This window comes from Nyctibius grandis, chromosome 9 (genome assembly GCF_013368605.1).
Source record: "Nyctibius grandis isolate bNycGra1 chromosome 9, bNycGra1.pri, whole genome shotgun sequence".
NCBI lineage: Eukaryota > Metazoa > Chordata > Aves > Nyctibiiformes > Nyctibiidae > Nyctibius > Nyctibius grandis.
The window spans coordinates 43,262,365-43,289,128 of record NC_090666.1 but is presented as its reverse complement, the minus strand read 5'-3'; the positions used below and the strand labels follow the sequence as shown (position 1 = coordinate 43,289,128).

The 26,764-nt window shown below is 56.4% G+C and overlaps 2 protein-coding genes across 2 annotated transcripts; one reads left to right on the top strand and one right to left on the bottom strand.

Moving 5' to 3' along the window:
- The first annotated feature begins 1,331 nt into the window (after positions 1-1,331).
- ERMN (ermin) lies at positions 1,332-4,235 on the top strand. Its single transcript, XM_068408234.1, has 3 exons — positions 1,332-1,578; positions 1,902-1,988; positions 3,787-4,235. Exons 1-3 carry the CDS (start codon positions 1,332-1,334, stop codon positions 4,233-4,235), a joined length of 783 nt encoding a protein of 260 aa, XP_068264335.1.
- A 3,860-nt stretch (positions 4,236-8,095) lies between these two features.
- On the bottom strand, positions 8,096-17,913 carry GALNT5 (polypeptide N-acetylgalactosaminyltransferase 5). Its single transcript, XM_068407992.1, has 10 exons — positions 16,715-17,913; positions 13,891-14,057; positions 12,500-12,619; positions 12,217-12,352; positions 11,734-11,853; positions 11,525-11,642; positions 11,008-11,331; positions 9,345-9,425; positions 8,764-8,925; positions 8,096-8,236 (listed from the first exon to the last, which is right to left on the bottom strand). The coding sequence occupies exons 1-10, from the start codon at positions 17,911-17,913 to the stop codon at positions 8,096-8,098; spliced, it is 2,568 nt and encodes an 855-aa protein (XP_068264093.1).
- Positions 17,914-26,764: the final 8,851 nt, after the last annotated feature.

The window sequence follows — 26,764 nt, the reverse complement described above, 5'->3', positions numbered from 1 at the left end:
TGTGGGGTGTGTGACGTTGGCCCATGTGACATTGTCCCATGTGGTGTTGGCCCGTGTGGCGTTGTCCCATGTGGTGTTGGCCCATGTGACATTGGCCCATGTGGTGTTGGCTCGTGTGGCGTTGGCCCATGTGGCATTGTCCCATGTGGTGTTGGCCCGTGTGGTGTTGGCCCGTGTGGTGTTGGCTCGTGTGGCGTTGGCCCATGTGGCGTTGTCCCGTGTGGTGTTGGCTCGTGTGGTGTTGGCCCATGTGGTGTTGGCTCGTGTGGTGTTGTCCCATGTGGTGTTGTCCCATGTGGTGTTGGCCAATGTGGTGTTGGCTCATGTGGTGTTGGCCCATGTGGCATTGTCCCGTGTGGCGATGGCCCATGTGGTGTTGGCCCGTGTGACGTTGGCCCATGTGGTGTTGGCCCGTGTGGCGTTGGCCCATGTGGCGTTGGCCCGTGTGACACTGGCCCATGTGGCGATGGCCCATGTGGTGTTGGCCCGTGTGGCGTTGGCCCATGTGGCGTTGGCCCGTGTGGCGTTGGCCCATGTGGCGTTGGCCCGTGTGACACTGGCCCATGTGGCGTTGGCCCGTGTGGTGTTGGCCCATGTGGTGTTGTCCTGTGTGGCGTTGGCCCATGTGGTGTTGGCCCATGTGACACTGGCCCATGTGGCGTTGGCCCATGTGGCGTTGGCCCGTGTGGTGTTGGCCCGTGCGGTGTTGGCCCGTGTGCCCTTGTGCCATGCACGGGCCTGTGCCCTCCCAACCGGCCGGTTTGCTCCCCACCAAGCACAAACCGCACCCGCTGTCGGCCCCACGTCACGGCGAGGTTTATCAGCCCGAACCCGCTGGGGAATGTTAAGCGGGTCAGGTGGTGGCAGCGCTGCGGAAGGTGGTCACCCCCCGGGGATTAGAGGTCAGAACAATCGTGGTCCCTGTGACCAGGCGGGGACACAAAGAGCCATTGTGCCCAGAGTACAAATCGCTGTTGATCACCCCGGGCTGACATGCTGAAAGGCCCGCGCTCCGTGCCAGCACAAAAGCCTCCTTGCTTCAGATTGTTTGTTCATGTAAATTAAAATGGTGCATTTAATTATGCAACGGGACAAGCCTCAGCAACAAGGGAGGTGCTGATTGGATCGCCCCGTGGCCAGAGCCCCTGGCACAGCTGACGGTGCCACCGCGGGCCCCGCTCTGCTGAAGGGGACGCGCGCGGTGACCGTTGAGCAGGGGAACGACATCCCCGGGGCAGAAGGGGTGAGGTGTGGTGCTCCCCACCCCGGGGCGCAGGAGCGGGGCCCCGGAGGCGCACGGCCCCGGTGGCGGGCACAGCACGGACCTAAGCATGACAGAAGAAGCCCCAGCGGCATCCGACATGCCCGAGTGCAACGGGAGCGTGCCCCCGGAGAAGGGCCTGCTCCAGGGCATCGGTGTCATCAACGAAACAGCTGAATCCACTGGGATGGTTCCTTACATGAATGCAGAAACAAGCCCTGACGCTCCACTTGAGGAAGAAAGTCAGGAGGAAAATAGGAATTCCTTGGCAGAGGACATAATCCGTGGGGATTTTGGTGGAGAGCAGCAAGGCGAAGGTAAAGTACAAGGCTGCCTTTCTTTAAGGGGTGGGAAAGCAAAGCTCTGTTTTATGTATAGCCTTGTGAATGATGGGATGTACTTGGTGTGCTAGTCAAAATTCCTACCTGTGGTGGTCATAACAATGGCTCAGAGTAATTCAGAGTTTAGGGACAAATTTGAACCAACAGTTACACGGGATGCGATGAAAAGTACGTGACTAAAGAAACAAGCAATTTTTTAATCTGCTTGGAAAACCTGCTGCTGATCTGCAATGTTAAAACCTAATTCTCGGCACTAGCTGCTCCATCAGTCCCTTTCTTGTGCTTTATATTTCCTAAAGAAAAGCGAGAGGAGAACGATGGGACGCTACAACAGGGGCCAGCTGATATCCAGGGCACGGGGACCGATGGCCAGGAACCAGAGGAAGGTAATGGAAAATGCTGTGTGATGTGAGGTTTTCCCGAAGCAATGCGTAGCCTTCAGAGACAATGACACACAGGTGGTCATTATTTTATTCAAATTCAGTCAGACCCTTATATTCTGGAGAGCAGTGACTTACTTCTCATCAGCACCAAGTTAAAATGTAGTGAATATATACATAGAGATGAACATATTTAACTATACTGTGCAAAATGCAGCCACTTGTCCAAAAAGGAGGAGTATTTTATTGAGTGTTATTAAGGGAGGAAAGCTACGGCTCTCCGCGGGTGGGCTTGCGGCGTTACTGCCCTGTCCCACGCCCACCCACGGGCTCTTGCCTGGCTCATGGGGTTTGGCTGCTGCAGGACGAGGGATGGCTGGGCCGTGGGCTGCTAACGATGTCCCCCCACACTGCTCCACTCCCTGGCACGCGGCCGTGGCAGTGCTGGATCCCGCCCGTCATTTACGCATCCACCTGGTCACAATAAGTTGGTATTTTCTATATGTCAGCTGCCACACAAATACAAAACCTCTCCTTGGAGAAGAGCAGATTAACAACCCCGAGTAGCTGTCGCAGTGCTGGCAAAGCTGGTGTCTCTGAGCGTAGCTCTCAAAGATGTATGGGCCGTGCCTCGTAAATAGAAACTTTACTTCGGTTACAAAAAGGAAAAAAATATATGACCATTTGTCATGGGCAAAATAGTATTTCATAGCAGCCGCAGAGGTTGTGAGGAGGTGACTCACGATGGAGGCTTTCCCACCCAGAGCTGACATCAATATTCCAGCTGTGCTGCTTTACAAGTGCACAATAAAGCCCATTAAATGATCTTGCACAGTCCCCCCTGCACTCCCCCCCCCCAGCCACAAGCACTTTATCTCTAAATTGCAGGCAGCTTTTTAGTACCTAACCAATTTAGTCTAATTAATACTCAGGACCCCACAGGCAAAATGTTGAATAGACCGTTTCTTGTGACACTAAAGCATCGTTTAATGCAGAAATGGCCAACAGGACAAATAGGAGAGAGCCATCTCAGCCTGGCTGGCCACCCCCAAAGGGGGGACGCGGCCCTGGGGGGCTGTGCCGGGGTCCTGCTGCATCACCTGCAGAATGGCTACCTCCTTCCCTTCCTTCCTTCCTTCCTTCCTTCCTTCCTTCCTTCCTTCCTTCCTTCCTTCCTTCCTTCCCTTCCCTTCCCTTCCCTTCTCTTCCCTTCCCTTCCCGTCCCGTCCCGTCCCGTCCCGTCCCGTCGCGTCCCGTGGGAAGACGGGACCCTCTGGAGGGGTCTGCCCCGTGGGGAGGGGGCAGCAGCTCCGGAACAGGGAGCTGGGCTAACTGAGCCCAGCACCTGGCCAGAGGGCTTTGGGGAAGCCACAGCAGCAGGGCCCTGCCGCAGGGTGTTTGCCAGCCGCGGGTCCGCGGGCAGGAGCAGAGCCGGTGCGTGCAGGGAGGCACAGAGCCTCTGGTCCTGGGGTGCAGGGGGATGCTCTGCGGCTCGCTCCTCGTCAGGGCTTGGCGTCTGCGTCCTCTCCTTTCATGGGAGGGTAGCAGGGAGGGCTCCGTGGGAAAGGTGGGCAGGTGGCATTAAGGAATGGTTTGCGAATGAACGAAGCCTTTCTAAAGCACGTGCGAGCATCCGTGGTGATGGGGGTTCAGCCTGGAGACGTGGGACACTCCTCACCCAGGCAGTCTCGGGAGCATGGGGGCTTTGGTGGCAGGAGCTGGCGAGTCCATGCTGCACCAGGAGCACGTACAATGGGGGTGTAAAGGCGGTGCTGACCCCTCTTCACCCTCTGTGTTGCTGCAGGGCCGGGCAGCGAGGGGACGCCTGCGGAGAGCGGGGACCGAGAGCTGGTGATGGCATCCAGCCCTGACGGGGAGGCAGTGGGTACCCTTGCAGCCTGCGCCGATGGGAACGGGAGTGCAGCCGAGGAGGAGGAAGAGGAGGCAGAGGAGGAGGAGGAGGAGGAGGAGGAGGACACTGAAGAGGATGAAGTTCAGGTGATCGAAATCAAGAAGGAGAACGGTGACGCGTCGCACCTAAAGCAGCAAGACAGCGGCAAGGAGGCGTCTCCCCCGACCAGCCCCGGCTGCAACTCCCAGGCTGAGAAACCGGGGGAGCTGCCCAGCCTGGGGAAAAAAAATGATATCTCCCGACACAGCTATGCCAGGTACAACACAATCTCCTACCGGAGGATCAGAAAAGGAAACACCAAACAGCGGATCGATGAATTCGAATCCATGATGAACTTATAAACTGAGGCGGAGAGTCACTAAACGAGCCGAGCGTTCACTCTGGTTTTGTTTTTCTTTTTTGTTCCCCCCCAAGACATGTCTCTTCACACAACATGAGGTCACTGCTTTTTTTTTCCTTTTTGTATATGATTTCATAATTCACTGTGAAAATTTAACACCTTCACTTTGACAGTGGGCAGAGGCATCCATAGTGCAGGAAAATAAATGATCAGTTCGCTCAGTGTAATACCATTTGATTTAAAGTTTATCCTCTCACTTTCTATCCAGCTTTTGTAACCATATTCAGACAATGGGATGCCTTGAACTGGCTGGGGCTCCTCTAGCTGCCGACACACACGTGCTCCGTGCTGTGAGCTGTGCTGGTAACGAGCTGGCAGCGCAGCACCTCCATGGCACTGGCCAGGGCAGCGTGAGTAACAAAGGAGACGACTGTTGGCAGCCGCAGCGCGCTCTGTGTGTCCGTGCCGGCGTCTCGACGCGCCGACAGCCGCCTCCTGCCAGCCACCGTCCCTTCCCCTCGTGCTGCCGGGGTGCAGGAGGGGTGTCTGCATCTGTGGGGAGCTGCGGATGTGTGGGAATGAGCAGAGATGGGAAGGCAGCACGGCCCCTGCTCCCCCACTGCCACCCCAACACCTCCCCTGGGGAGCTGGGTTCCTCATCAGCACTGTAGCCAGCACCAGGCAGGATTTTAACCATTTTACAGACAGATTTGTCTTGAGTTGGGACTAAGGTTTACAAGTGTCATCCCAGTAAGCATCTGGGAAAGCAGAGAGCAGCTGGCGAAGGGAGAGGAGGTAAGAGCAAAGCCAGACCCTGACTTCAGCCACAGCCGCCTCCTTCAGCCACAAGCGCTTTTCAAGGGTCAGCTTTCCATCGCCAGCAGCGCTGAACATCGCCGTGACTTTCCTTGTTCTGCATAAAGGCAATTATTTATTGGCAACGTGAAAATAATAAACGGCAATTCTGCATTGTGCGCCCCAGACACAGCCCGCATTGTGCTATTCAGGCTTGTTTATTCGCCCGTCGCTCCGTGGGGGTTCAGAGGTTTGCTTGTACGAGCTCACGCCGCGGGGCTGTTTGCCTGCTGCCAGCTGCCCCCGGCGCTGCTCTCGCTGCCCAGGTGGGGCTGGCGGCCACCGGGCCCAATCTGCACGCCAGAATGACGTTGAGGTGATAACAAATGTGCTTTACTGCAATTAAAAAACACAAAGGGAAGAACTCGACCAAACCCAAAGCAACACAAAACCCAGTGCTAAAGCGAGCACCTGTGTGTGGTGCTGAGCAGTGATCTCTCTCTCTTGCTTTCCTTGGGAGCTGGAAAAACAAACTGTGACGTCCTGGGCTGCCCCAGGGTCTTCCCCACAAACACCCCCCTCCTGCCTCACCCTCGGTGCGATACGGCAGTGACCAAGGGGTGTACAGGCAGGAACAGGGTGCACAGGGCATGCCAAGACCTGCAATCCCCCCTTGAAGCAGAGGCATTCTGAGGCAGAGAAGCGGGTGAGGATGATGATTGGGATGCGCAGCTCTAGGACGTGGTTACTGCAGACCCGGCCTCACCCTAAACACAGCTTCTCTCCGTTCCACAGTGCCAGACGAGGGCTGACGGCAGGTAAGCAAGAGCTGGGTCCTTCTGGGGGGTTGGGACTCCTTCCCACCCTCTCCGGACAGCGCTGCGCGGTGCTGGCTGAGGTCTGGGAGCTGTTTCTAGCAGCACTGTGCAGTGAACTTGGATGTGAATTAAAACCACTTTGGCAGAACACCTGCAGCAGCTGGGGGCACAGCAGCCAGCGCCGGCACTGCCACCGAATGGGCACCCAGAGCACAGCACAGAGCAGGGGAAATGGGTGGCTTAAAGGCTCTCCCCAGGGTGATGCTTTGTGGTTCAGCCTGGCAGTAACCGGGGCAGGAGAGCCCCTAGAAAGGGGCCAGGTCGGTCAGAAACAGAGTTAACACGCAGCGCTCAGAGGAAGCAGCTTCATCTATTATCATCTATTCCCTTTTTTTAAACATTTTTTTTTAAACAAACCAAATGGGGCCTCCAACTGTGGCCACTTTGATTCAGGGCATCCACAGTGCAGGAAAATAAACAATCAGTTCGCTCAGTGTAATACCACTCAATTTAAAGTTTATCCTCTCACTTTCTACCCAGCTTCTGTAACTGTATCCAAACAATGGGACGCCTTGAGCTGGCTGGGGCTCTTCTAGCTGCTCACACACACGTGCCCTTCTGGCAGCCCAGGCTGATGGGTACGACCCAAGCGTGTCCCAATCCCGTGTGCCAGCGGGGCCACGGCTCGCTCCAGCCCTCCAGCCCCAGACCCCAGTGTGGAAGTGAGCAGTGACACGGCGGGGGGCTCGGCGTGCGAGTGACAAGCCGGGCAATGGGATGTGACCGTGACATACGAGCAGTTGGTGCCTGCTCAGTGACAAGTGAGGGAATGTCAGTGAACAGCATTTGATGCGATTCGCGCTCCTGATGAGAGGTGACGGCGCAAACAACCCCTGTGTCATTTTTCTGACGGTGGCTGCGGGCTAGGCGCGCTACGGGAGGGCGAGGAAATCGGGACGACAGCTGGAATAGGAGCCAACTGGGAAAATCTGCTGGGCCAGTGAGTATTTTGGCAGCCAGCCTGCCGATCCGCCACGTCAGAGGTGACGTTACACCGGGGCCTTCTGAAAAATCCAAGGAGAGGTACGAGGGGTTTGGGACGGCGGGATGGTGGAGGCTCGGCTGCAGCCTACAGCAGCGTGAGAACCGAGGGCGATGCTCAGCCCTGTGTATCACAGAATCAATCAGGTTGGAAGAGCCCTCTGGGATCATCGAGTCCAACCGTTGCCCTGACACCACCATGGCAACTAGACCAGGGCACTACGTGCCATGTCCAGGCTTTTCTTAAACCCCTCCAGAGATGGTGACTCCACCACCTCCCTGGGCAGCCCCTTCCAATGGTTAATGACCCTTGCTGAGAAGAAATGCTTCCTAATGTCCAACCTGACCCTCCCATCCCACGGCTCATGCTGGAGAAGCCCCTCTCCCAGCGCAGGGCAGGAGGAGAAGTGCTGCCTTCCCCAGGGACACCGCAGCCGTACCACGAGCTGCCTCCCACAGCAACGGGGTGGGGGGGAATCCTGCCTGGGATGCGCTGGTCTTACAGAGCCTGGATCTCACATGTCCCAGCAGCTCCTCTCCCCTGCACGCAACGCAAGGCACCCACGTCCCCGCTGTCCCCAGGGCTGCTCGTTGCTTCTTCCGCAGCCCCCGCTTTACCTCCTCTGCTCCTGTGGGCTTATGGACCCACATTCGCCTCCCGTTACTGAAAGGCAGCTTTTTGATAAGCAATCGATTCCTAACGAACCCCGATCCTCATCCGTCAGAGGCAATGGGTCCCCCAGGGCAGGACCCCGCGGCCAGACCCAGCACGGGCGTGTCGGATGGATTTTTTTAATGCATTAGTCAATAAACTTCCATTTTCTGGCTCAATTTGCCGTTTACAGACTGCAGAGCCCTGCAAGTATTGCTGTAGCTTATGCTGTTGTCCGGGGGAACCGGTGGAGGTTTGCTTATGGCAGGATGAGGGACTCCAGAAAATATTTCCATTTAATAATACAGAAAATTATTTGAGTTTTTGCCAAAGTCTCCCACAGTCAGGGAAAAACTTGCCTGTCTGTTCCAGGCGTTAAACCAGATGTGCTGCTCTTGGTACGCTGATCTCTCGGGATGCTGGTTTCAATTACGGATTTCAATTATCATCTGGAAACGAACTCCCAGCTCTGTAACTGCTGTTAGGAGTGGCACAGCTGCCCGTGCTGCATTCACTGGATGGAAACCCGGCGCTCCTGGCTCAGCGGCGTTCCCCTCAGTCTGCGTGGTAGGTGCCAAACTGCCACTTCTGATAAGGGTTTGCGGAGTCACAGGCACTCACCAGCAGGGCTCTGCGAGCGGGATCCACTTCCAAGCACGCCGGGTGCTGGAGGTGCTCGGAGACGAGGTGCTCTGTCTGCAGGGGAGAGAGAAGGCTTTAGAAAGAGCAGAAAAATCAGTTCTCTCGCTGGCTGAGTGGTAGTTACCACGCAAAGGAACCCACCCCAGATGGTGTTGCAATACAGGGGAACGTGTGGCAGGAGAGTGATTTTAGTGGTGTGGAGTGATGAACTCAAGGCACATTCACTGCGCTGAAAAGGGCGTCGGGTAATCCAGCAGCCAAGTTCAAATTCTGGATTATGAAAGAACGAGGAGTCTGAGTGATCTCCATCCTTCTGCTTTTCACCCTGCTCGGCTCTGGCTGCTCAGCGTGGCCAGCGAGGCGATGCTGCCAGGCTGCCGAGGTAGGGGACATTTCTGTGGCACCGCCTGGTGCGGCGCTGAGCCCTGGGGGACAACACTGGTGACCGGTCGCCCACTGGATTTAACTCCAGATGAGTGTGTAACTTATAATTAAGCGGGCCGGGGCACACCACGTGCCTCCCCCCCGTCTGCACACCCGCACGCTAACCCACCCGCTGCCCTGCCCGGCGCGCCCCTTACCAGCTCCGGGTGGCCGGTGGCCAGCGACCCGTGCAGCCAGGCCGGGCCGCGGCCCCGTCCCTCGCAGCGGCGCAGCCCCGGTGCTCCCGCGGGGCCGGCCGGGGCCAGGCAGAGCTCTCCGTGCCGGATCAGCCGCAGCCACGTGTAGTTGAACCGCTGGTGCTGCGGGGAGAGAGCGCAAGAGCTGGGACCCCGTGCACCGCCAGGCTGGCTGCTGTCCTCACTGGCGACTGTGACCCACGGGAAGACCCTTCCTATGGATCTGCAGAGCTGAAAAGCTCAGGACAGCCCCAGCGTGGGCTCTGGGAGTGACTCCCATGGCAGCAGCCCAGAGCCCATTTTCACACGCAGGCTCATGGCTTTGCTGCACCCTCCTATTCCAGCTGCACTCGCTGGTTCTGAGGCTGTGCTCGGCCACGGGCTCTGCAAACAGCGGCAATTCCTGCCCCTTGCTGCTCCTTGTCCCCCGTGGGAAGGGCTGTGTTAGCCCCCGGGGGGGCAGGTCCCCGTGGGGAGGCACAGGAGCTCCGTGCCATGCACTAAACACACCATTACACACCCCGCACGCAGGGTATCCTCACCTCGTTGTTAACGTCACACGCCTCCAAAGCCAGGGTGGTGTTCTCCACAGTGACACATCTTGCCATGGCTACATTAACAAGCTAGAAAACAGCACCAGAACGTGGATTTAGACATAAATTCCCAAGACAGAGGAATCACAGAATCCCAGAATCAATGAGGTTGGAAGAGCCCTCTGGGATCATCGAGTCCAACCATTGCCCTGACACCACCATGGCAACTAGACCAGGGCACTAAGTGCCATGTCCAGGCTTTTCTTAAACCCCTCCAGAGATGGTGACTCCACCACCTCCCTGGGCAGCCCCTTCCCCTTCCAATGGCTAATGACCCTTGCTGAGAAGAAATGCTTCCTAATGTCCAACCTGAACCTCCCCTGGCCAAGCTTGAGGCTGTGTCCTGTTCATGTTGCTGTCCTGCAAATCCCCAGAACAACAGCTCCCAACAGTCCTGGCAGCCCCCGCAGGGCATCCCTGGAGTGATGCCCACGTCGCTGATCCCTGGTGAACATCATTCCTGCTCCTTCTTTCAGAATTTCTGAAGAATTTATGAATTAATCCCAGTGAATAAACAGGCTATTCAGAAACTGGCTCTCAAGTAACTTTGGGCAGCGTTCAGCACAGCTGGAATTTGCAGAGCTAGCTGAAAACCAGATTTTCTGCCCTATTAAATTTTGAGAATGAGAATAAAAGAGATTCAGGTGGCCTGAATCGGGACAACGCAAGGCAACAGCTTGGAATTTTTCACAAGCACCTCTGAAAAGCCGAGGGTTTGGTTCAGCTCAAACAAAGGGCTCTCTGTACGGTCTGACTGCTTTGCACTGAGTTTGACGTGAAGTTTTATTGCTCTGATTGAAACAAAGAGCTGCAAAAGTGAGTATTTCTCAAGAAATTTCAATTTTTTTGATGTTTCCAAGACTATTCTGCTAATTCTTTTTTAAAAATGTCACCCCACGGCTCCATCACACCCGCAACGCGCCGGCTGCGGCCATCCCCGGGGATCCCCGGCACGGGGAACCTGCACGCTGGCCCACAGACAAGCCTGAGCCGTGGCCAGACGGCTGCTGGGCTTTTTTCTGGCTCACAGAAGCCCGGGGCAGTAACCAGTGGCCGTGTGGCTGGCAGGGATGGAGGGGACAGGCAGTCCTTGTTCTCGCTCCTGGCTGTGCCAGCCCTGCGGTCACTGGCTCCTGGCCACCTTCCCTGGCAAGTGCTGCTCCTGCAAGGTGGGGACGGCTGGGGAAGGCAGCAAACCCTTTAGTTTTCATTCCTGGCATCGCTGGAATTTTTCTGACAGATACTTTTGTTATTGCAACCAGTGTTGTACTTTTTCTGGGCAGAATATTTGGTGTTTCTGAACACTCAAAGAGCAGCTGATATTCTGCTGAGGCCAAACTCAGAACCCACGTTTTGTTCTTGTTTAATTCACCTTTTAACGTTGGTGAAGTGACACTGAACCCCTGGGGAGCAGCTGCACAAGTAGGACCCGGTGCCCAAGAGCACCAGCAGCACAGCCTGGGACAGACCCTGCCTGCACCTCCTGTCCCTGCCAAAATCCTGTCACCAAATGCCAGCGGAGCAACTCAGGGACAGCGCACTGGGGTGCTTCCAAGGCCCTGGCCAGCCCCTGAAAACACATTTAAAGGCAGGACAGCGTCTGGGTACGTACCAGCCCGCTGGCTTTAACCAGGGGAGCGTCCAGGTCCGGGTAGACGTTCTCCAGGTACCACCGGAAACTTTTGCACTGAAGCTTCTCCCGCAGCTGGATTTGCTGAGTCAGGTCGCCGACATCCAGGCGTTTCAGGACCAAGTGGTAAGCGTGGCCGTAGAACAGCTCCTTGTACTCGTCCAGCCAGACCTCGGCGACGCGGGCCAAGTTCCTCTCCACCGTTCTCACCCGGTCTTTCGGGAAGGAATAAGGATTGTCGTTCCTGAAAATGTGCCCCACTCTGGAGCAGGGAACAATCTCAATCTCTCCTCCACACATCCAGACCTGAGAAACAGAGGTTGCTTTGATAGAAACACGGGCAGACGTCAGGAGCTGGCTTTGTGCAAGCCAGAAGGGAAGCAGCGAAGGAAGTAACCTGCTGGGAGGGATGGGGTGTCCATCCCCCGGCTCAGCCCCAGCACCCAGGCCAGGCTGGGGGGATGCAGGCATGGGGGACAGGCTGCCGAGAGCCACGTACCTTGAATGAAAGCTCCATATTTTCACCTCCCCAAACATCCAGTCCTGGGTCGTATGTTCCCAGCTCAAAAAAATACTTCTTATCGATGGAAAAGAGGCCACCAGCCATGACAGGGCACCTGGGAACAGAGAAGCCTTTGTTGCTAAATTATTAACAAAGGAACAGGCTGGTTCACAAAGCTCTCACATTTGATTATTTTTTTTTTTTACCTTATGATATCAGTTTCCTTGATTTTGTTTTTCAGGATGACCTCCTGCGGAATCTGCCTCCATCCGAAATTCATCGGCCAAGTAAAAACCCCACGCTGAAAGTTGTCCACGGTCATGTAACTAAAGGGAGAAAAGATCAGGATGATTAAGTCTGAGTCACATTCCTGATGGAAATGTCACCCTTAATGAGAGAAGATGAATATCTGTGCACAATTAAAACAAGAGTTTAAGAGTTTCATCAAGAATTCTCTTCATGTGCTAAAAGTCATGAAAAAGGGAAAGGTGTGGTGATAAACGAAGGGGCCACATCCACCACTAATGCTAATTTCTGGTTACACATCCCTGGTGAAACGCTGCTGCAGGCCAGGTAGGAGCTCTGGGCCTGGGTCTTCCCATAACTAACATGTTGGTGGTCCCAGTAAGAGGTTTTGCTCAAGCTGCTGATGTGGATTTGGGGTTTCCCGGGGGCGCGAGCCGCCTTACCTCATGTCCTTGTCGCTGATGACCTCGATGACGGGGCAGGCGACCTTGGCCTGGCTCAGGCGGACCCTCTCCAGCAGCGGCTCCAACCACCCCACGTTGCACTCCACGTGTGAGTCCAGGAACGTCAGGACGGCGCCTGCAGAAGGGGCAGCGTCAGGCCCCAGGCACAGCACGGGCCACGATGGGCGAGCGGTGAAAACACGCTCTGGGCTACGGTTGGGGGGGTTTTGGGAGCCACGGGGGGTTGTGGCACCGTCAGCAGAGCCCATGGCTCTCGTCCTACCTTTGGCCATCTCCGCTCCTGCCAGCCTGGCCCGTATCAGCCCGTGTCGCTCCTTGAGATGGAGGATCTTCACTTTTGGGAACCGCGACATGTACGTGTCCAGCTCCTCCCTGAGGTACCCTGCAGAGAAGGAGAGGGCCAGGCTGACTCACCCCTTCCTCACCTACTGCCAGGGGTGAAAAGCAGCGGGCAGATTTTCCCTGGAAGCGTCTCCAGGACACACCAGGGTCCTCGGGGCTGGGGTGTGAACATCTGGGCACAGCTGCAGGGCTCCTGCTGCACGGCGTCGCAGCCCCACCACTCTCCGGTGCAACCCCCAGCCGCAGGTTTAGGCTGACGTTGACGAGTTGGACTCGATGATCCCAGAGGTCTCTTCCAACCTGACTGATTCTGGGATTCTGGGATTCTGTGTGAGCTGGAGATGCATCTCCCGGTACCCTGTAACGGGCGTGGCGTTTGGTCCTGGGGGCTCGTCACGGGCTGCCCTGGCTCTGCCTTCATTGCACTATAATTGCAATTAAAATCTGGTTGTTAATTGTTTTCCTTTGCCTAAAAAATATTTCTTTTGTGCTCTACAAATGTCTCGATATTAAGCACCACGGGTTTAAACTGCACGAGGGTTTGCTGTGGCTGCTGCTTGTTTGGAGCCCGTCACCCGCTTACACCCTTTGGTCTGCGGGGAGGAACCCTGACCTCCCTCACCCATGGGCTTCATTGACACTCTTGGGTTTTCTCCAGGAGAATTTGCACTTCAAAAGCCAGGTAAAAGCTTTGAAAGGCTCCAAAGGACACGTTTGCTGTCGGTTGTTGCTGCTCCTGGGATCACAGCGATGCCGAGCACAGCCCTCCGTAACTCACCTGTGAGGTTTCAGTTGCAAACCCCACGTTTCAGATGGTCACTGGCTAACGAGTAGGTACAAAGGGAAGCCACAGGGAGAAAGTAAAGAGGAAACAGAAAGATGCTTTTGAGGGGCAATGGCATGAACGTGGTTTAATTACTATTTTAAAAATGAGCGAACAGAGTCTTTTTCCTCTGGTTTTGCACCTATTGTCACGTTGTGGCTCTCTGTACGCGTGGCACGAGCTCTGAAGCTCGCCTGAGACAGCACTTTCCCTGAAGAACCAGCAGTTGGAAAATTACATCATTCCTAAATTTTTAAGGGTTGAAGTCAGCAGAGAGCCAAAGTGCTACGAAGCAGAGCTTCAATATCATCTGAAACGTCCGTGAGTGCTCGGACCTGAAGCTCAGCACCGGCTGGGGATGCACTTCAACACATGGACAGGAGAAAATGCGATTTCTTTCTACTACTCAGAATTGAATTACAGAGAACAAATTGTATTCTGCCCTCAAGTTATATTAGTTTCATAAAGGTAGAAGCAGCTTCGCCTACCTTTAGTGCTGAAGTCGTCCACCAAAATGACCTCTTCGATGAGGTGCGGAGGGGATCTGCTGAGGACGCTGTGGACGGAGCGGAGCAGGGTGGACCACACCTCATCCACGAAGCACATGATGATGGTGGTGGTCGGGAGGTCGTCGTGAACCCGCTGCTCAGAGCACCTGCAACGGCAACACGGGCGATGGCCCGTCGCACTCCTGAAAACCTCCAGGCTTTGGATCTCCAGCCCTGCAGAGCACTGCTCTCCCCCGACCGCCTGCCTTAGCCCAGAACACCCACGAACTGCCCGGACCTCCGTTCTCTCGTCAACAAGCTGAAGCCCGACCACAGGTTCTTCTCTCCCGTCCTCCCAGCGCTGACCCGCAGGCAGGACAGGCACCAGCCTATCTGCAGATGCAGAAAATTAATGTCTCGGTGATGAGTCAAAACCACTGTTCGCCCACAGAAAACAGGGACAGGTGCACGGCAGCGTACAGAAAATTGACTTCTTTTTCTGTGTCTCAACGAAGGGGCCCTCGGTTTTGGCTGGTGCTGGCTCAGACACTGACGCCAGGGCACCGCGCAGCTCAGACCATGCGGTATTTTGAGAAAATTCAGAGGTATTTTAGGGCTTTGCAGCTAATCAGAAGTGCTCTGGGCAAGTGAAAATAACCCCAGAATCCCCCTCTGTCGCAGTCCTTGGGATGTGTCTTTCCTTCTCCTTCCGCAGCCCGGCTCCCCTCGGGCAGTGGCCAGGGCTGGCCCGGCCAGGAGGGGATGTGCTGTTTGACACGGTTTGGTTGGCAACCATACGGGGGCTGGCCCGTGGCGATGGGACCCCTCTGCAGCGCCGGGGCTTGGTCTGGGCGTGCTGGCAGGACTCCCGGGGCCGAGAGAAGGAGAGAAGGCAGGGGCTGAGCTGCCGGGGAGGTCACTTGAGAGAAGGAGACACGACAACAAGGGACAGCTAAGCCAGGAGAAAGGAGATGAACTGTAGCTGCTCCTACAGCGAACCCAAGGAGGCAGCTCCGGGCAGGAGGAGGGACGGAGGCCATGGGTAAGGCAGGAGGCAGCTGCCGAGCACGCCAGCTTTCACTGCATGGAGAGAGGGGTGTAGCTAAGAGGGCTGCTAAGAGGGCTTTTAGCCCAGGCTAGAAGTGGAAAAAGCTGGAAAGCGTCCGTGCGAGGGCGATGGGAAACCTCAGAGGAACATCTTTTTCTCCCTTCTTGCCTAAAAATGTAGGATTTCTAGGCAGAGAGCAACGGGTTTGTTGGTGCTGACCCCCAGCTAAAGATATTTCACTATGTCCTGTGTGAGTTTGGGCTCCATTTCTTCGCTAACTGTATACACATATGTACACACATATATATTTTTATATATGCATATATAATACTTAATATATATAACTAATCTTAAGTCAAATCCTTTTGAAAGTCCACCCCTAAACAGGTTTTTAAACAAACCCAGCCCACAGCCTTTATGTTCTGCCGACATCACCCTGAAAGTCAACAGGACGTAGGCTCTGAGGTTGCTACAGTTCCTTTGGGAAAATGTCACCTTAGAGCTGCTGCCCACGTGCCTGGAAGCAGCCTGGCCCTGAAGCCCTGAGCCGCAGGGTGCCCAGCCCCGTCCCCCCCCAGCCAGGTCCCTGGTTGGGCACCTACCCAGGCCGTACCGTGCCATGCAGCGTGTGACAGCTCTTTGCCAGGCCGGGAAACGTGGGTCCCTGTCTAAACCCCGACAACTTGGTTGTCCAAGAGATGCTACAACAGCTGAAGGCTGGGGCAGGACACGTTCCCCGTTGGCCAAGTTTCAGCACTCTAGTGCAGCACTGCGGGAAGGACCAAGAGGGGAGCTGGGGTCTAGGCTGGGAGAGACCAGAACCATCCAGCCTAAAAGCAACGTGCTGTTTGATCACCCAGAGCTGCCAGCTCGATCAGCCGTGCCGACAGGCTGGGGCAGAGCGGCACCGCTGCGGGTGCCCCAGGGAGCTCCCCGTGCCCCGTGCCCGGCGCGGCAGCACGCGTCCCCAGGCAGTGGCCCTGTTTGGCCAAGGCGTTCCCCATGACGGCAGCAGAGGTGTGTGGTTCACCGGAGGCAGGAGGGCTGCGCTTACGGGGGCTCCTGGGGGTGGGTTCTGCTCCACAGCTCCAGGGCTTTGCTGTCAGACCAAACACAGCGCTGGCACCGAGCCACCACGCCTCTTCTGCACACCCGTGGCGTCCGTAGCTGGCGTTTGTTGTCCTGGGGACAACTCACAGCACAACTCCCATCCTACTGTGCCTGTCCTCTGCGAGTGGGGAAGGGGGACACGGGAGGGTCTCTGCACGAGGCAGGTCTCACCTGCCAAGGGGCTGAGAGACTTCTGCAGGATGAAAAGCCAAGTATAAGACGAACCTGCCGTTCACCCAAACCGGCACCTTCCCTTCTCTGCCTCGAGGGAAGGGCAGCAGCAGCTCGCAGGTGTGAAAGCACCTTGGGGCAGGGGGGCTTCTGCTGCCGAGACAAGTCGATGGAGTGCAGGAGCACTCCAGAAACCACATGCACAAGTATGGAAACCAAACAGCACCTGGCAAACCAGGTAAAACGAGCCCCGTTGCCTGCCCCGTGTGCCCCAGCCCCTCGGGGCAGCAGGGCTCGGTGGGTTAAGATGATCCACAAACTTTACCCAGTTTTACGTTTAATAACAAGCTGCTCTCACCTGGAAAGGCAAAGCCACCCCACAGCGAGCACGCATGAAGCGCAGGGCTCAGTGTGCCCAGCAGCCCTCCCTGGGAGCCACCGAGCCGGACCCCGGGGGCACGGCACGGGTGTTTGGGCAGGGGAAGCAGATCTTACCCGGCAGGCCTGGTGTCTGCTATGGCTCGGTCTACGGGGATCAGGTCGCTGAGGTAGACATTGAAGTTTCCTTCTTTCCATCTGCTTTTTGCTTCTTCTTGTTTATCGTCAGGGACCGCAACAGCGTGCCCAAACTGGCCGGGAGCCTGCGGGTCTCTCGGGCCGAGCGTTGCATCCACGTCCCAGACCTTGTGCATCCCTGGGGTGCTGCCGCCTGCCTCCTCCCGCACGCCCTTCCCGGTGCCGGGTGCCCCGGGGGTGCCGGGTGCCCCGGGAGCTGCCCCGCGTGTCGCACCCAGCGCCTGGCTCCGGTCGTCCGGCGCCGCAGCCCCGGGGGTGGCGGTCGCAGGGTGGGCACCGTCGCCTTCTTCGTGAGCGAGCTGCCGCTCTCCGCGCTTGTCTTGGCTCCTCGTGAAGTTCCCCGGCGAGTGGGACCCACGCCGCGGGGCTGCTGCGCTGGCGGGGCTCATCCTCTCCTTGCTGATAAGGACGAAGTGATGTTCGGGGGATGCTCCTCTCTCCCCCACGCCCGGTGCCCCCCGCCCCGGCGGCAGGCTGGCTGTCCGCGCCGTGCCGGCCGCTCGCCGCCGGCTCCCGTCGGCGCCGCGTCCGGGTCCCTCCGCCACCGTCCCCCCGAGCCCCGCTCGCTCGGTGCGCCCGGGAGCCGGCGGGGCCGCGGAGGGCGGCCGGGGGGTGCCCGCCCGGGCCGGCGCTGCCCCCCGCAGCCCGGCTCCGTGCCCGGCGAGGTCCGTTACAAACTCCTGCGCTGCCTTCGACGGCGGCTGGCTCGCTGCCGCGGCGGCCCCCGCACCGCCTCCCACGCTGACAACCGGCCTCGGCGGGGCCGGCCGAGCCCCCGGGGGAGCCGCGGGGTGCCCCTCGGTGGCGGGCGGGGGTCCCGGCGGGCGGGGGGGCTCCCGGCGGGCCGCGGCCCCGCCGCCCCTGCGCCGCCCGCGGCGGAGCCCGGCGGGGTCGGGCCGGGGGCTGCCCGGGGGCGCCCGGGGGCCGCGCCACAGCCCTGCCCGCTCCTGCCCGCGGCCCTGCCCGCGCCCCGCCGCCTCCTTCAGCAGCCGCCCGCCGGCCTCCCCCAGGGAGAGGCGCAGCGCGGCCATGTCGAGCAGCAGCCAGACCACGGAGGCGGCGAAGACGAAGGCCAGCGCTCGCCCGCTACCGCGGAACAGCCGCCGCAGCCCGCTCATCCCCGCGGGCTGCCCCGGGCGGGCCGAGAGCGCAGCCCCGCCGCCGCACGCCGTGCCCGGGGGAGCGGGGGGCCGGGCCGGGCCGGGGCTCCTCTCGCCCCACCCAGCGCCGGGGCCCACGCTGTAACACAACACCGCCGGGAACACCCGGCACGGCACGGCACGGCACGGCCGCCACATCTCCACCCCCCCGGCCCGGCCCGGCCCGCCGCCCCCCGGGCATTAACCCTTCCCGCACCGCGTCCGGGCCGCCCCGGCGGTGTTCGCTGGGCTACAGACACGGAGTGGCTCCGGTGGGCGATTGCAGGACGAACGGGGGGGGCAAAGCGGCTGTTTGAGGGGGTGCGACACGTCCGGGGCCGGGGCAGCCCGGGTGGGAGCGTGGATGCCAGCGGGGCTCCGGGTAACGGGGACGCTGCACGGGGCTGGAGCAGCGTGCGAGCCTGGTGTACGTGGCAGTGTCGCCTGTAGGTTCAGCCCCTGCTGGGGACGCGGGTGTTTTTCACATGCCCACCCCAGCCACGGGGCACCCGAGCCAACGCTGGGCTGACAAAAGAGCCGGGGAAGCAGCCCTGCTCCTGCCCGGGGCGCTGGCTGGGACGTGGTGGGCTGTGCGGGCTGGGGTGGCCGTGCTAGAAGCACCCCTGCACTGGGTCAGGTCTGTGTGGCTGTGGATTAACACCTGGGTGTGGTGACCCCCAAGAGTCCCCTGGTGTCCCCCAGTGTCGGGGTGGCAAGCTGTGCGAGGAGAAAACCCAGCGAATCCTCGATAGAAGCTGTTCCTGCAGACACGTAGGGTGGCCCGTGAGAGGTTGGGATGTTTAGGAGATGTTTTGCATGGGGTGAAGGTCATGGCGAGCTCCGCGTGCCGAGGCGGTCACGCAGGACCCCCGTGACGTGTTTGCACCAGCTGAGCAAAACCATGGCTTGGGGAGTCTGTGCCATCCCACCACTACCAGGAGCCTTGCAGTGGCCCATCACCACCGAGCCTGGGAGACTTGATTCCCCATGCCAGGGTCCCCATCAAGCACCTTCCCTCCATGGATGGAGGCTGTGCAGCCCGCGAGTGGGGACACCACCGCGCAGTCGGTGCTGCACGGTCCGTGGGGCATCCGCTGCACCTGTGGGCACGGTCCGGTTAAAGAGCTGTAAGGACAGTTGTGATGGGTGGGCATCAGCTGTGGAAACTCAGGATATGGGCATTGAAGTGCAAAGGAAAAGCCTGAGCTGGTCAGTGTTTTGCTCTGGTGAAGCTCTCTAAGTCAGCTCTCTTAAACTCTGGTATTAATAAATTTAAAAGCAACGCACGGTATCGCAAATCACAAAGCAAGAGATGTTTTTAAACACAGGGCTCCAACCCACGGCAGCATATGAATATTGAAAGGAAAATAAATGAGTGGAAGAAAATCCCATTCATATTCATACTTTAAAAAGGACAGTAATTTCAAAGTCCAGCCTATGGTTATATTGTGGGATTGAAAACATGTCTTTTTAAAAGAAACAGCAGTTCTGTTGTTTTCTCAAGGCTTTTCTTTGTGCAGCAAACTCCCCTCAGACGTGGCAGGCAGTTCCGATTTCAGCAGGGGCTGCGTGTGTGGATGGTGCGTGCTTAAGGGCCTTCAGTGAGAGGGAGGGAGGGATAAGATTGCAAAAGGACGGTTAAAAGGGGAAAATGAGTAGCTGTTTGAGGCTAAGGTGTCAAGATTAAACTTAAATGAAATAACATCTTCGGTTTAGAGATAAAAATTTAAGACAAACCGCGTACTGTGGGGTCATTTGCCACGCTGGCACTGTTGTTTCATTTTTATTTTGGTTTCTTCCCTCGCCTGGCCCAGCAGCGGGAGGGAGACCCGAGACGTTCCTCTAAGCTCACGCTTACGAGTTACGACAAAGTCGCCGCTGTTCGGTACGGTCAGGCATTCCCCCTGCTGACTGCGCTTTGGCTCTCCTCCTTGGCGAGTGTGAGCGTTCCAGATAGCTGAACAGATTCCCTGACAGCTGCTTTTGTAGGGAGGAATTAATTTAATCAAGGCTACTCCATCGTTAAAATAATCTGAAGTGTCAGATGGAAAAGCACAGAAGAAAGCTGGCTTGGAGAGGAAAACTCAACAGTTTTTCCAGCCAGAAGTGTCCCAGAAGATGAGGTAACTTTATAATAAGTCACTCTGGGTCTCTGTATAATATTTTAGTAATGTAAAAAAAAATACTGTCCGAAGAGAAGGAATGATCTCTTGCTAAAGCCTGGCTGGCTTGATGAATTGTATTTCTCCTCTGGAGCATAAGAGACTGTGCAGAGTCGAGGATGACAGAGTTTCCTGGTGAGGTGCTTGACTCCTCGTGGGCAGGGCTGTGCCCTTCCAGAGCTGGGAGAGCTTCTCCACAGGTCGCTGAGACAGGTCCTTCCCTCCTCCATCCCAGCACCCCGGGCACCTCGAACGTTGCAGCGGTCTGAGCACGCTGGCTCTTTCCATCGAGTTCCCATCGCATCTTCATACCCCTTCCCAGCTATGAAATTGTGTTTTCAGTTCTGAAATACAACCACACCTACCAAATGGTAATGAACTGCTGGAACAGCAGTGAATTATTTGTGAATGATTTGTTCATTAAGATATTAATTATATTAAGTAAAAGTGATGAGATAAATCTCTCTCTCTCTGTGTCTGTGTGTGTGTCCTCTCTGAGGTCCTGCTGGCTTTTGAATCTGCTAATTAACTTTAATTGAATTTGACAGAAAGATACATGACTTGAGGACATTAAGCACCCAAGTGAAGGAAGGAGCCCCAGCTCAGCCCCCCGCTGCAGGAAGAGGAGAGCGCTCAGCTGCTGTGTTAGCCATCACTTTCTGGAGCCTCGGTTAATAACGCAGTCCCTTCCAAATAAAACATTAATTCTACTTATCAGGTATTTATTACTGCCAGGAAGAATTTTTTTCATCCTTTTGACATCAGAACTGAGGTTGTGTTGACACATGTCGCTGCAGAAGGTCTCAGACGTGGCAGCCTGTGGCCAGCATGAAGCCGTGCCCAGCCTCTCGGGCGGGCTGGTGCGTGTTTGCCCCCTGGGGCAGGGCCAGGAGCCTGAACCTCTGCAGCTTTCCAAGTGAGCCTTGGCAGATGCCAGCCCTGCGGTGAGGGCCCAGTCGGTTATTTGTGCCTCAGCAAATGTTTGTGCTGCAGAAACAAACATCTGCCATCCGCAGAGCTGAGCGCCTGCTCCTCCGCACCAGCCACAATCTTCCACTAAATCCCTTCCCCGATCGACGCTGTGAACGCAATGAAGTAGTAGGTGTGTGCACTACGTAAACACAGATGTGTCCTACAGCGCGTTGGCAAATCACAGATAAGCCTTAAAGCTGGAATTAAGACTCGGTTCTCACATAACTGTCAGAGAGAGGAGTTCCTCCTTCGCCGTGCATCCCATGAACAGCCCAGTCCGTAAGTTACCAACTGTGACCTCCGTGGTGCGATACCTGATTTCTCTTGCTATGGAAATTCAGTCAGTAAAAACTTGGCAAACGCTGACCTTGGAGTCCCCTGGTAGCTCATCTGGAAGGCCGGGGTATTCAGTGATTTTCTTGAAGTCTCCACACACAGCAATTACGCAGTCAGACAAGAATGGAAACTTTGGCTTTGAAGGAAAAGTTTATGGTCGTATTCTGCAGGAAAACCACCCAGCTGTGGCTGGAGAAAACTGGGAAATATCGGGCAGTTGTGTGTTGGACACTTAAAAATCTGAAGATGAAGAACCTAAAGTTTACATTTCTATTTTTAAAGGTTTCTGGATTTTTAGGCTGACCTCGTTACCCCGGGGCGGGGTGGTTTTGGGGGTACGACGGCGGCACAGCTCTATTTTCAGATGTCTGTTTGCACGGAGCGTGATTGAGAGCAGCCTTCCCCAAAACGGGGCTGGTTACGTAACGAGAGATTAGAACAGCCACTCGTGTTTGGTTTTTGTTATAAATAGCGACCCAGATTCCCCACGGCTCTCGTGAAGCACGGCGGGGGTACCCGGGACGGGGAATGGAAGCAGCGGCGGGGCTCGGCGATCTGCACAGAGGTGGTGTTTTGCTAACATGTGTCTTGTCGAAGCAGACAGCATGTAAAAGAGGATGGTTAAAACCTGACCCAGCAGTGTTTTTAAATTTCAAATTATGCATAAAGTATGCTTTAAATTAATTAGGGAATTCATTAAGAGTAAAGAAACTAGTTAGCAGTGTGCAACGTTTAGTAACGTAAGCCATTTTCTATAATTGTTATATATAATTTGTCTCATAACATTATCCTTTGATAAATCATTGCAGCATAATATGATATATGTAGCTTATTAACAGTTTCATTAATTACTATTAGAGCAAAGACACTGAAATCTGGAACACATAAGAACAAATGTTGAAGCAGATGGTTGAAATTAGTGAAACGCAATCAGTTGCTGAACCCTTTTACCTAATTACATTATTACATCAAAATAGTTAAACTAGATTTGTCAAGTTGTCGGCGAAGCGCTGGGATGTTTGGAGCTGCCGATGCGCAGCGGGTCTGTAGCCCCTTTGCCCAGCCCATAGCACAACCCCGAGATTTACTTCTTGTTGGACTGGGAGCCATGAAGGAAAGTTTGGAAGATAAAACCAAAACCAAGTGCTGGACGCACAGTGCCTCGGTCTGCTGGGGCACTTGAAGGGCAAACCTCGAGCCATGAACTCGGGCGGGCCAGGCACCTGCACTAGTGTTTGCTGAGGGCTGGAAAGCTTCACTGACTGCCCCTCACACAGAAATTTAGATAAATAGGTGACATGTACTGCTGCGAGAGCAAGGAGGAGTGAGGAACCCCACGTGTGGCATTAATGCACTGAATATACTTTGTTCCTGTAGGTCCCAGACACCAAACACACTCACATGGCACATTTCTGCTGGTGCAAACGTATTGACAGCAGCGTTTTGTTTAAGCTTCCTGAATCCTTTCCTTTTATGCCTGACTAAACCCAAAGAAATACGATGCACTTAACTTCCCTGTGTGCTCGTAGCCCAGCTGTCTTGGAGTAACACCCCTAGGAGGGTTCCCTTCCTCTTTCCCCAAAGAGGGGAGATTGAGATCTGAGGAAGCAATTCTTTGCTGTGAGGGTGGTGGGACACTGGCCCAGGTTGCCCCGAGAAGCTGTGGCTGCCCCCTCCCTGGCAGTGTTCAAGGCCAGGTTGGATGGGGCTGGGAGCAACCTGGTCTGGTGGAAGGTGTCCCTGCCCGTGGCAGGGGGTTGGAACTGGATGGTCTTTAAGGTCCCTTCCAACCCAAACCAGTCTGTGATTCTATGATTCTACTCTAAAGCGTTATCCAGGGTCACACCATCCCGTGCTCCTGCCGTGTAAGGACCAGCCTCCCCCCGTCCTGACCAGCAGAGCTTCCCAGAGCGGGAGGTCACCTTCTGCAGAGGATTCTGACACTTCAGCAACTTTGAGCTCAAGCCATGATCAAAAGCATTCACATTTGCAAGGAGATTCCAGAAAAAATAATCACTTAGAATCACTTAAAAATAGGGTATTTCATACAACAGAATATAAGAGAGTCCAGGGGACCTGGGGTTTTGGTGTGCAGGGATTCTTCTCCCACCCTTCGACTTTTTCCCTGACATCTGAGGTGTTGGATGAAACTTGCACAGGCGTGTGAGGAACGCAGGAGATAAAGTGTGGGGGCAGCTCCTGCAGGTGGGGAAGAAGGGCCTGGTTGTTCCCCGAGTCCACGCAGCCCAGCCCCAGAGCTCTGGTAAAACAAGCTCGTAGTGTTATTGCTTGTCTTTATCAACGTAAAATCAAAGATAAGGGTCTCCCTCCTGAGTCTCAGCTTACTCCTTCATCTCTCTTTGAGGGATAATATTTTACTGCTTGGGGACTAAAGCTGCTGGGTGAATATATTAAAATGAATCAGTTCTTGCAATTAGTTTCTGTACACAACCTTTTAAGAAAAGGGCTGTTTTCTCCAGTACACAGGTACGTGTGTGTTCCCAGCTCCCGTGTTGCAGCGTGGCGGAGCAGCTCCCCATTCTCCTGTGAAGTAGGTGGGTGCGTAAGGCTGGTCACTCCTGCTCTCTGCACAGCATCTCCCATCTAGTGCAAAGGGAGTATTTTGGATTTTGTTTTTTTTTTACCATACATATTTCTGGGAAATGCTCTGGTCATTGAACTTGCTAATCCCTTTGACCAGGGCATTGCCTGAAATTAAAACCATGCTCTGCATCCTCAATTGCTCACGCAGTACGTTAATATTTAAAAATATATGCCACCAATAGCAACAGATGTATATTCCCTATATAATATTTTAACGTGAGCGATCACAGAAATGGATTCATCTACAAAAGCCTCCCATGAAATCTGGGGTAACGGGGCGGTCACTGTGCTCAACAGCCCTGTCCTGAGAATGAGTGATGATGTTGTGGTAGTTTGATGGCCATGAAATGATATGTCATGTAAAGATCGCCATGAGGGGGTTTGTCACCGTCTCACTGAGCACTTCACACTCGTGATGCATAAGAAAGTAAAAATAATCAGTAACCCATCGCAAGGCTGGGGAAGCACTCAGCAATACGTAACGTACTCTCTTTGGGCTGGCCAGTCAGAATGGTTTCCTAAGCCATTTCAGAAGCCCACAGGTTATTTACAAACGCATTCCTGGTCTTGTCCCTGCGCCCAAAACCTGGTCCCCGGTGTCCCCATCACGCACCGGTGCCCGCAGGGAGGTACGGGCACACCGGGCTGCCGACCCTGCCGCTGGGAGAGGAGGCGGTGAACACCCGGCACTCGGTGTTTTATCGTTGATCTTCACCACAGCAGCGATAACGGAGAGACTGACCCTCCCTCCGGCGCTGGCCGGGCCGGGGCCTGGCGTAGGCCGGGACACAGCGCGGGGGGGGTGTGGGTGGTGCGGGGCCGCGGGGGTAAACTGCGGGAGGAGCGCGGGGGCGGCGGCGGAGGCCTCAGGGCGCGGCTGGAGCACGGGCTGCCCCAGGGCCTGCGGGGCCTGTGCCGGGCCCGGGGACCGCTCAGCTCGGGGCGCCGCCGGCACGGCACGGAGCGGGGGGCGGCACCGGCAGCCCCGCCCCTGCCGCCACTCCCCGCCGCCGCCGGGGGGCGCCCTTGCCCGCCGCATCGCCCGCCGGTACCGGGCGGGGGGGGCAGCGCCCGCGGGGATCGATCCCCCGCTGCCACCCCCAGGGCTGCCCGTGTGTCCCCTGTACCCACCACACACAGCCTGCTGCCAGCCCCAGGGCTGCCCGTGTGCCCCCTGTACCCACCATACACAGCCTGCTGCCAGCCCCAGGGCTGCCCACATCCCCCCTGCCCACCATACACAGCCTGCTGCCCGCCCCAGGGCTGCCCGTGTGCCCCGTACCCACCATACACAGCCTGCTGCCAGCCCCAGGGCTGCCCGTGTGCCCTGTACCCACCACACACAGCCTGCTGCCAGCCCCAGGGCTGCCCGTGTGCCCTGTACCCACCATACACAGCCTGCTGCCAGCCCCAGGGCTGCCCGTGTCCCCTGTACCCACCACACACAGCCTGCTGCCAGCCCCAGGGCTGCCCGTGTCCCCCGTACCCACCATACACAGCCTGCTACCAGCCCCAGGGCTGCCCGTGTGCCCCCTGTACCCACCATACACAGCCTGCTGCCAGCCCCAGGGCTGCCCGTGTGCCCCCTGTACCCACCATACACAGCCTGCTGCCAGCCCCAGGGCTGCCCACATCCCCCCTGCCCACCATACACAGCCTGCTGCCAGCCCCAGGCTGCCCGTGTGCCCTGTACCCACCATACAGAGCCTGCTGCCACCCCCAAGGCCCCCCGTGTCCCCCGTACCCACCACACACAGCCTGCTGCCACCCCCAGGGCTGCCCGTGTGCCCTGTACCCACCATACACAGCCTGCTGCCAGCCCCAGGGCTGCCCGTGTGCCCCGTACCCACCCCACGAAGCCTCTGCCCTCTCCCCAGGCTTCTGCAAAGTTCAGAAGTCCCCACCCGTTGGTAAGGAGCCGGGCAGAGCGACCGTGTGGGGTGAGACCAAGCGTTTCAGCTGGCTGGGGCTGGAGCTTTTTCGGGGCACACGTGCCTTTTAGCTCAGTTTTTAAAGTAAAATAAGAGGAGAGTCAGACTGAGAACATAGGGCTTGACCATGTATTTGGAGATGGACATTTGCTCTATTTCCCACCTGAATAAATGTAAAATGAACGTGTCAAACCTTCATTTGAAATGTAACTGCTATCGTGGGGATGTGTCTCTGTTCAGCCCCCACCCAGGGCTAAACACCAACCAGTTGTTCTGTCACCCAAGACCCCTCCCCAGCTGAGAAAGGGAACTGGGAAAAGGAGGGAGATTCGTGGGCTGAAATTTAAACAGATTTAACAAAATAAAAGAAACAACATTAATAATAATATAAAAGACACAACATTGTACTTAGCTCACAGAGTGGTGGCAAGTTCCTCCAGGGGTAGTAACCACTGAGCAGAGCAGAGCAAAGAGCCCCCCTGCCCCCAGGCTTTGCCTTTTGTAGGGAACTTGGTGTTAATGATCCAGAACCCACCTGTGGGCAGCCTGGGGCAGCTGCCCTGGGTTTAACTGCTCATGGCCTCCATCACCAGCCACAGCTGGGCACACACTGAAACAGCGTGGCACAGAAAAGGGATTCTGTAAATTTTATCCCTGCAAAACCTCGGGTTTTCCAGGAGACCCAAGAGAAGGCTCCTGAACAGCTCCACCAGCCAGCACAAACCTGGGGGGGGTTTGTGAGCTGCTTCCACCAGGCAGGTGGGAGAAGGGCTGGAAAATGAACACACAATTATGGCGCAGAAGTCCATCAAAGTCATAATGAGC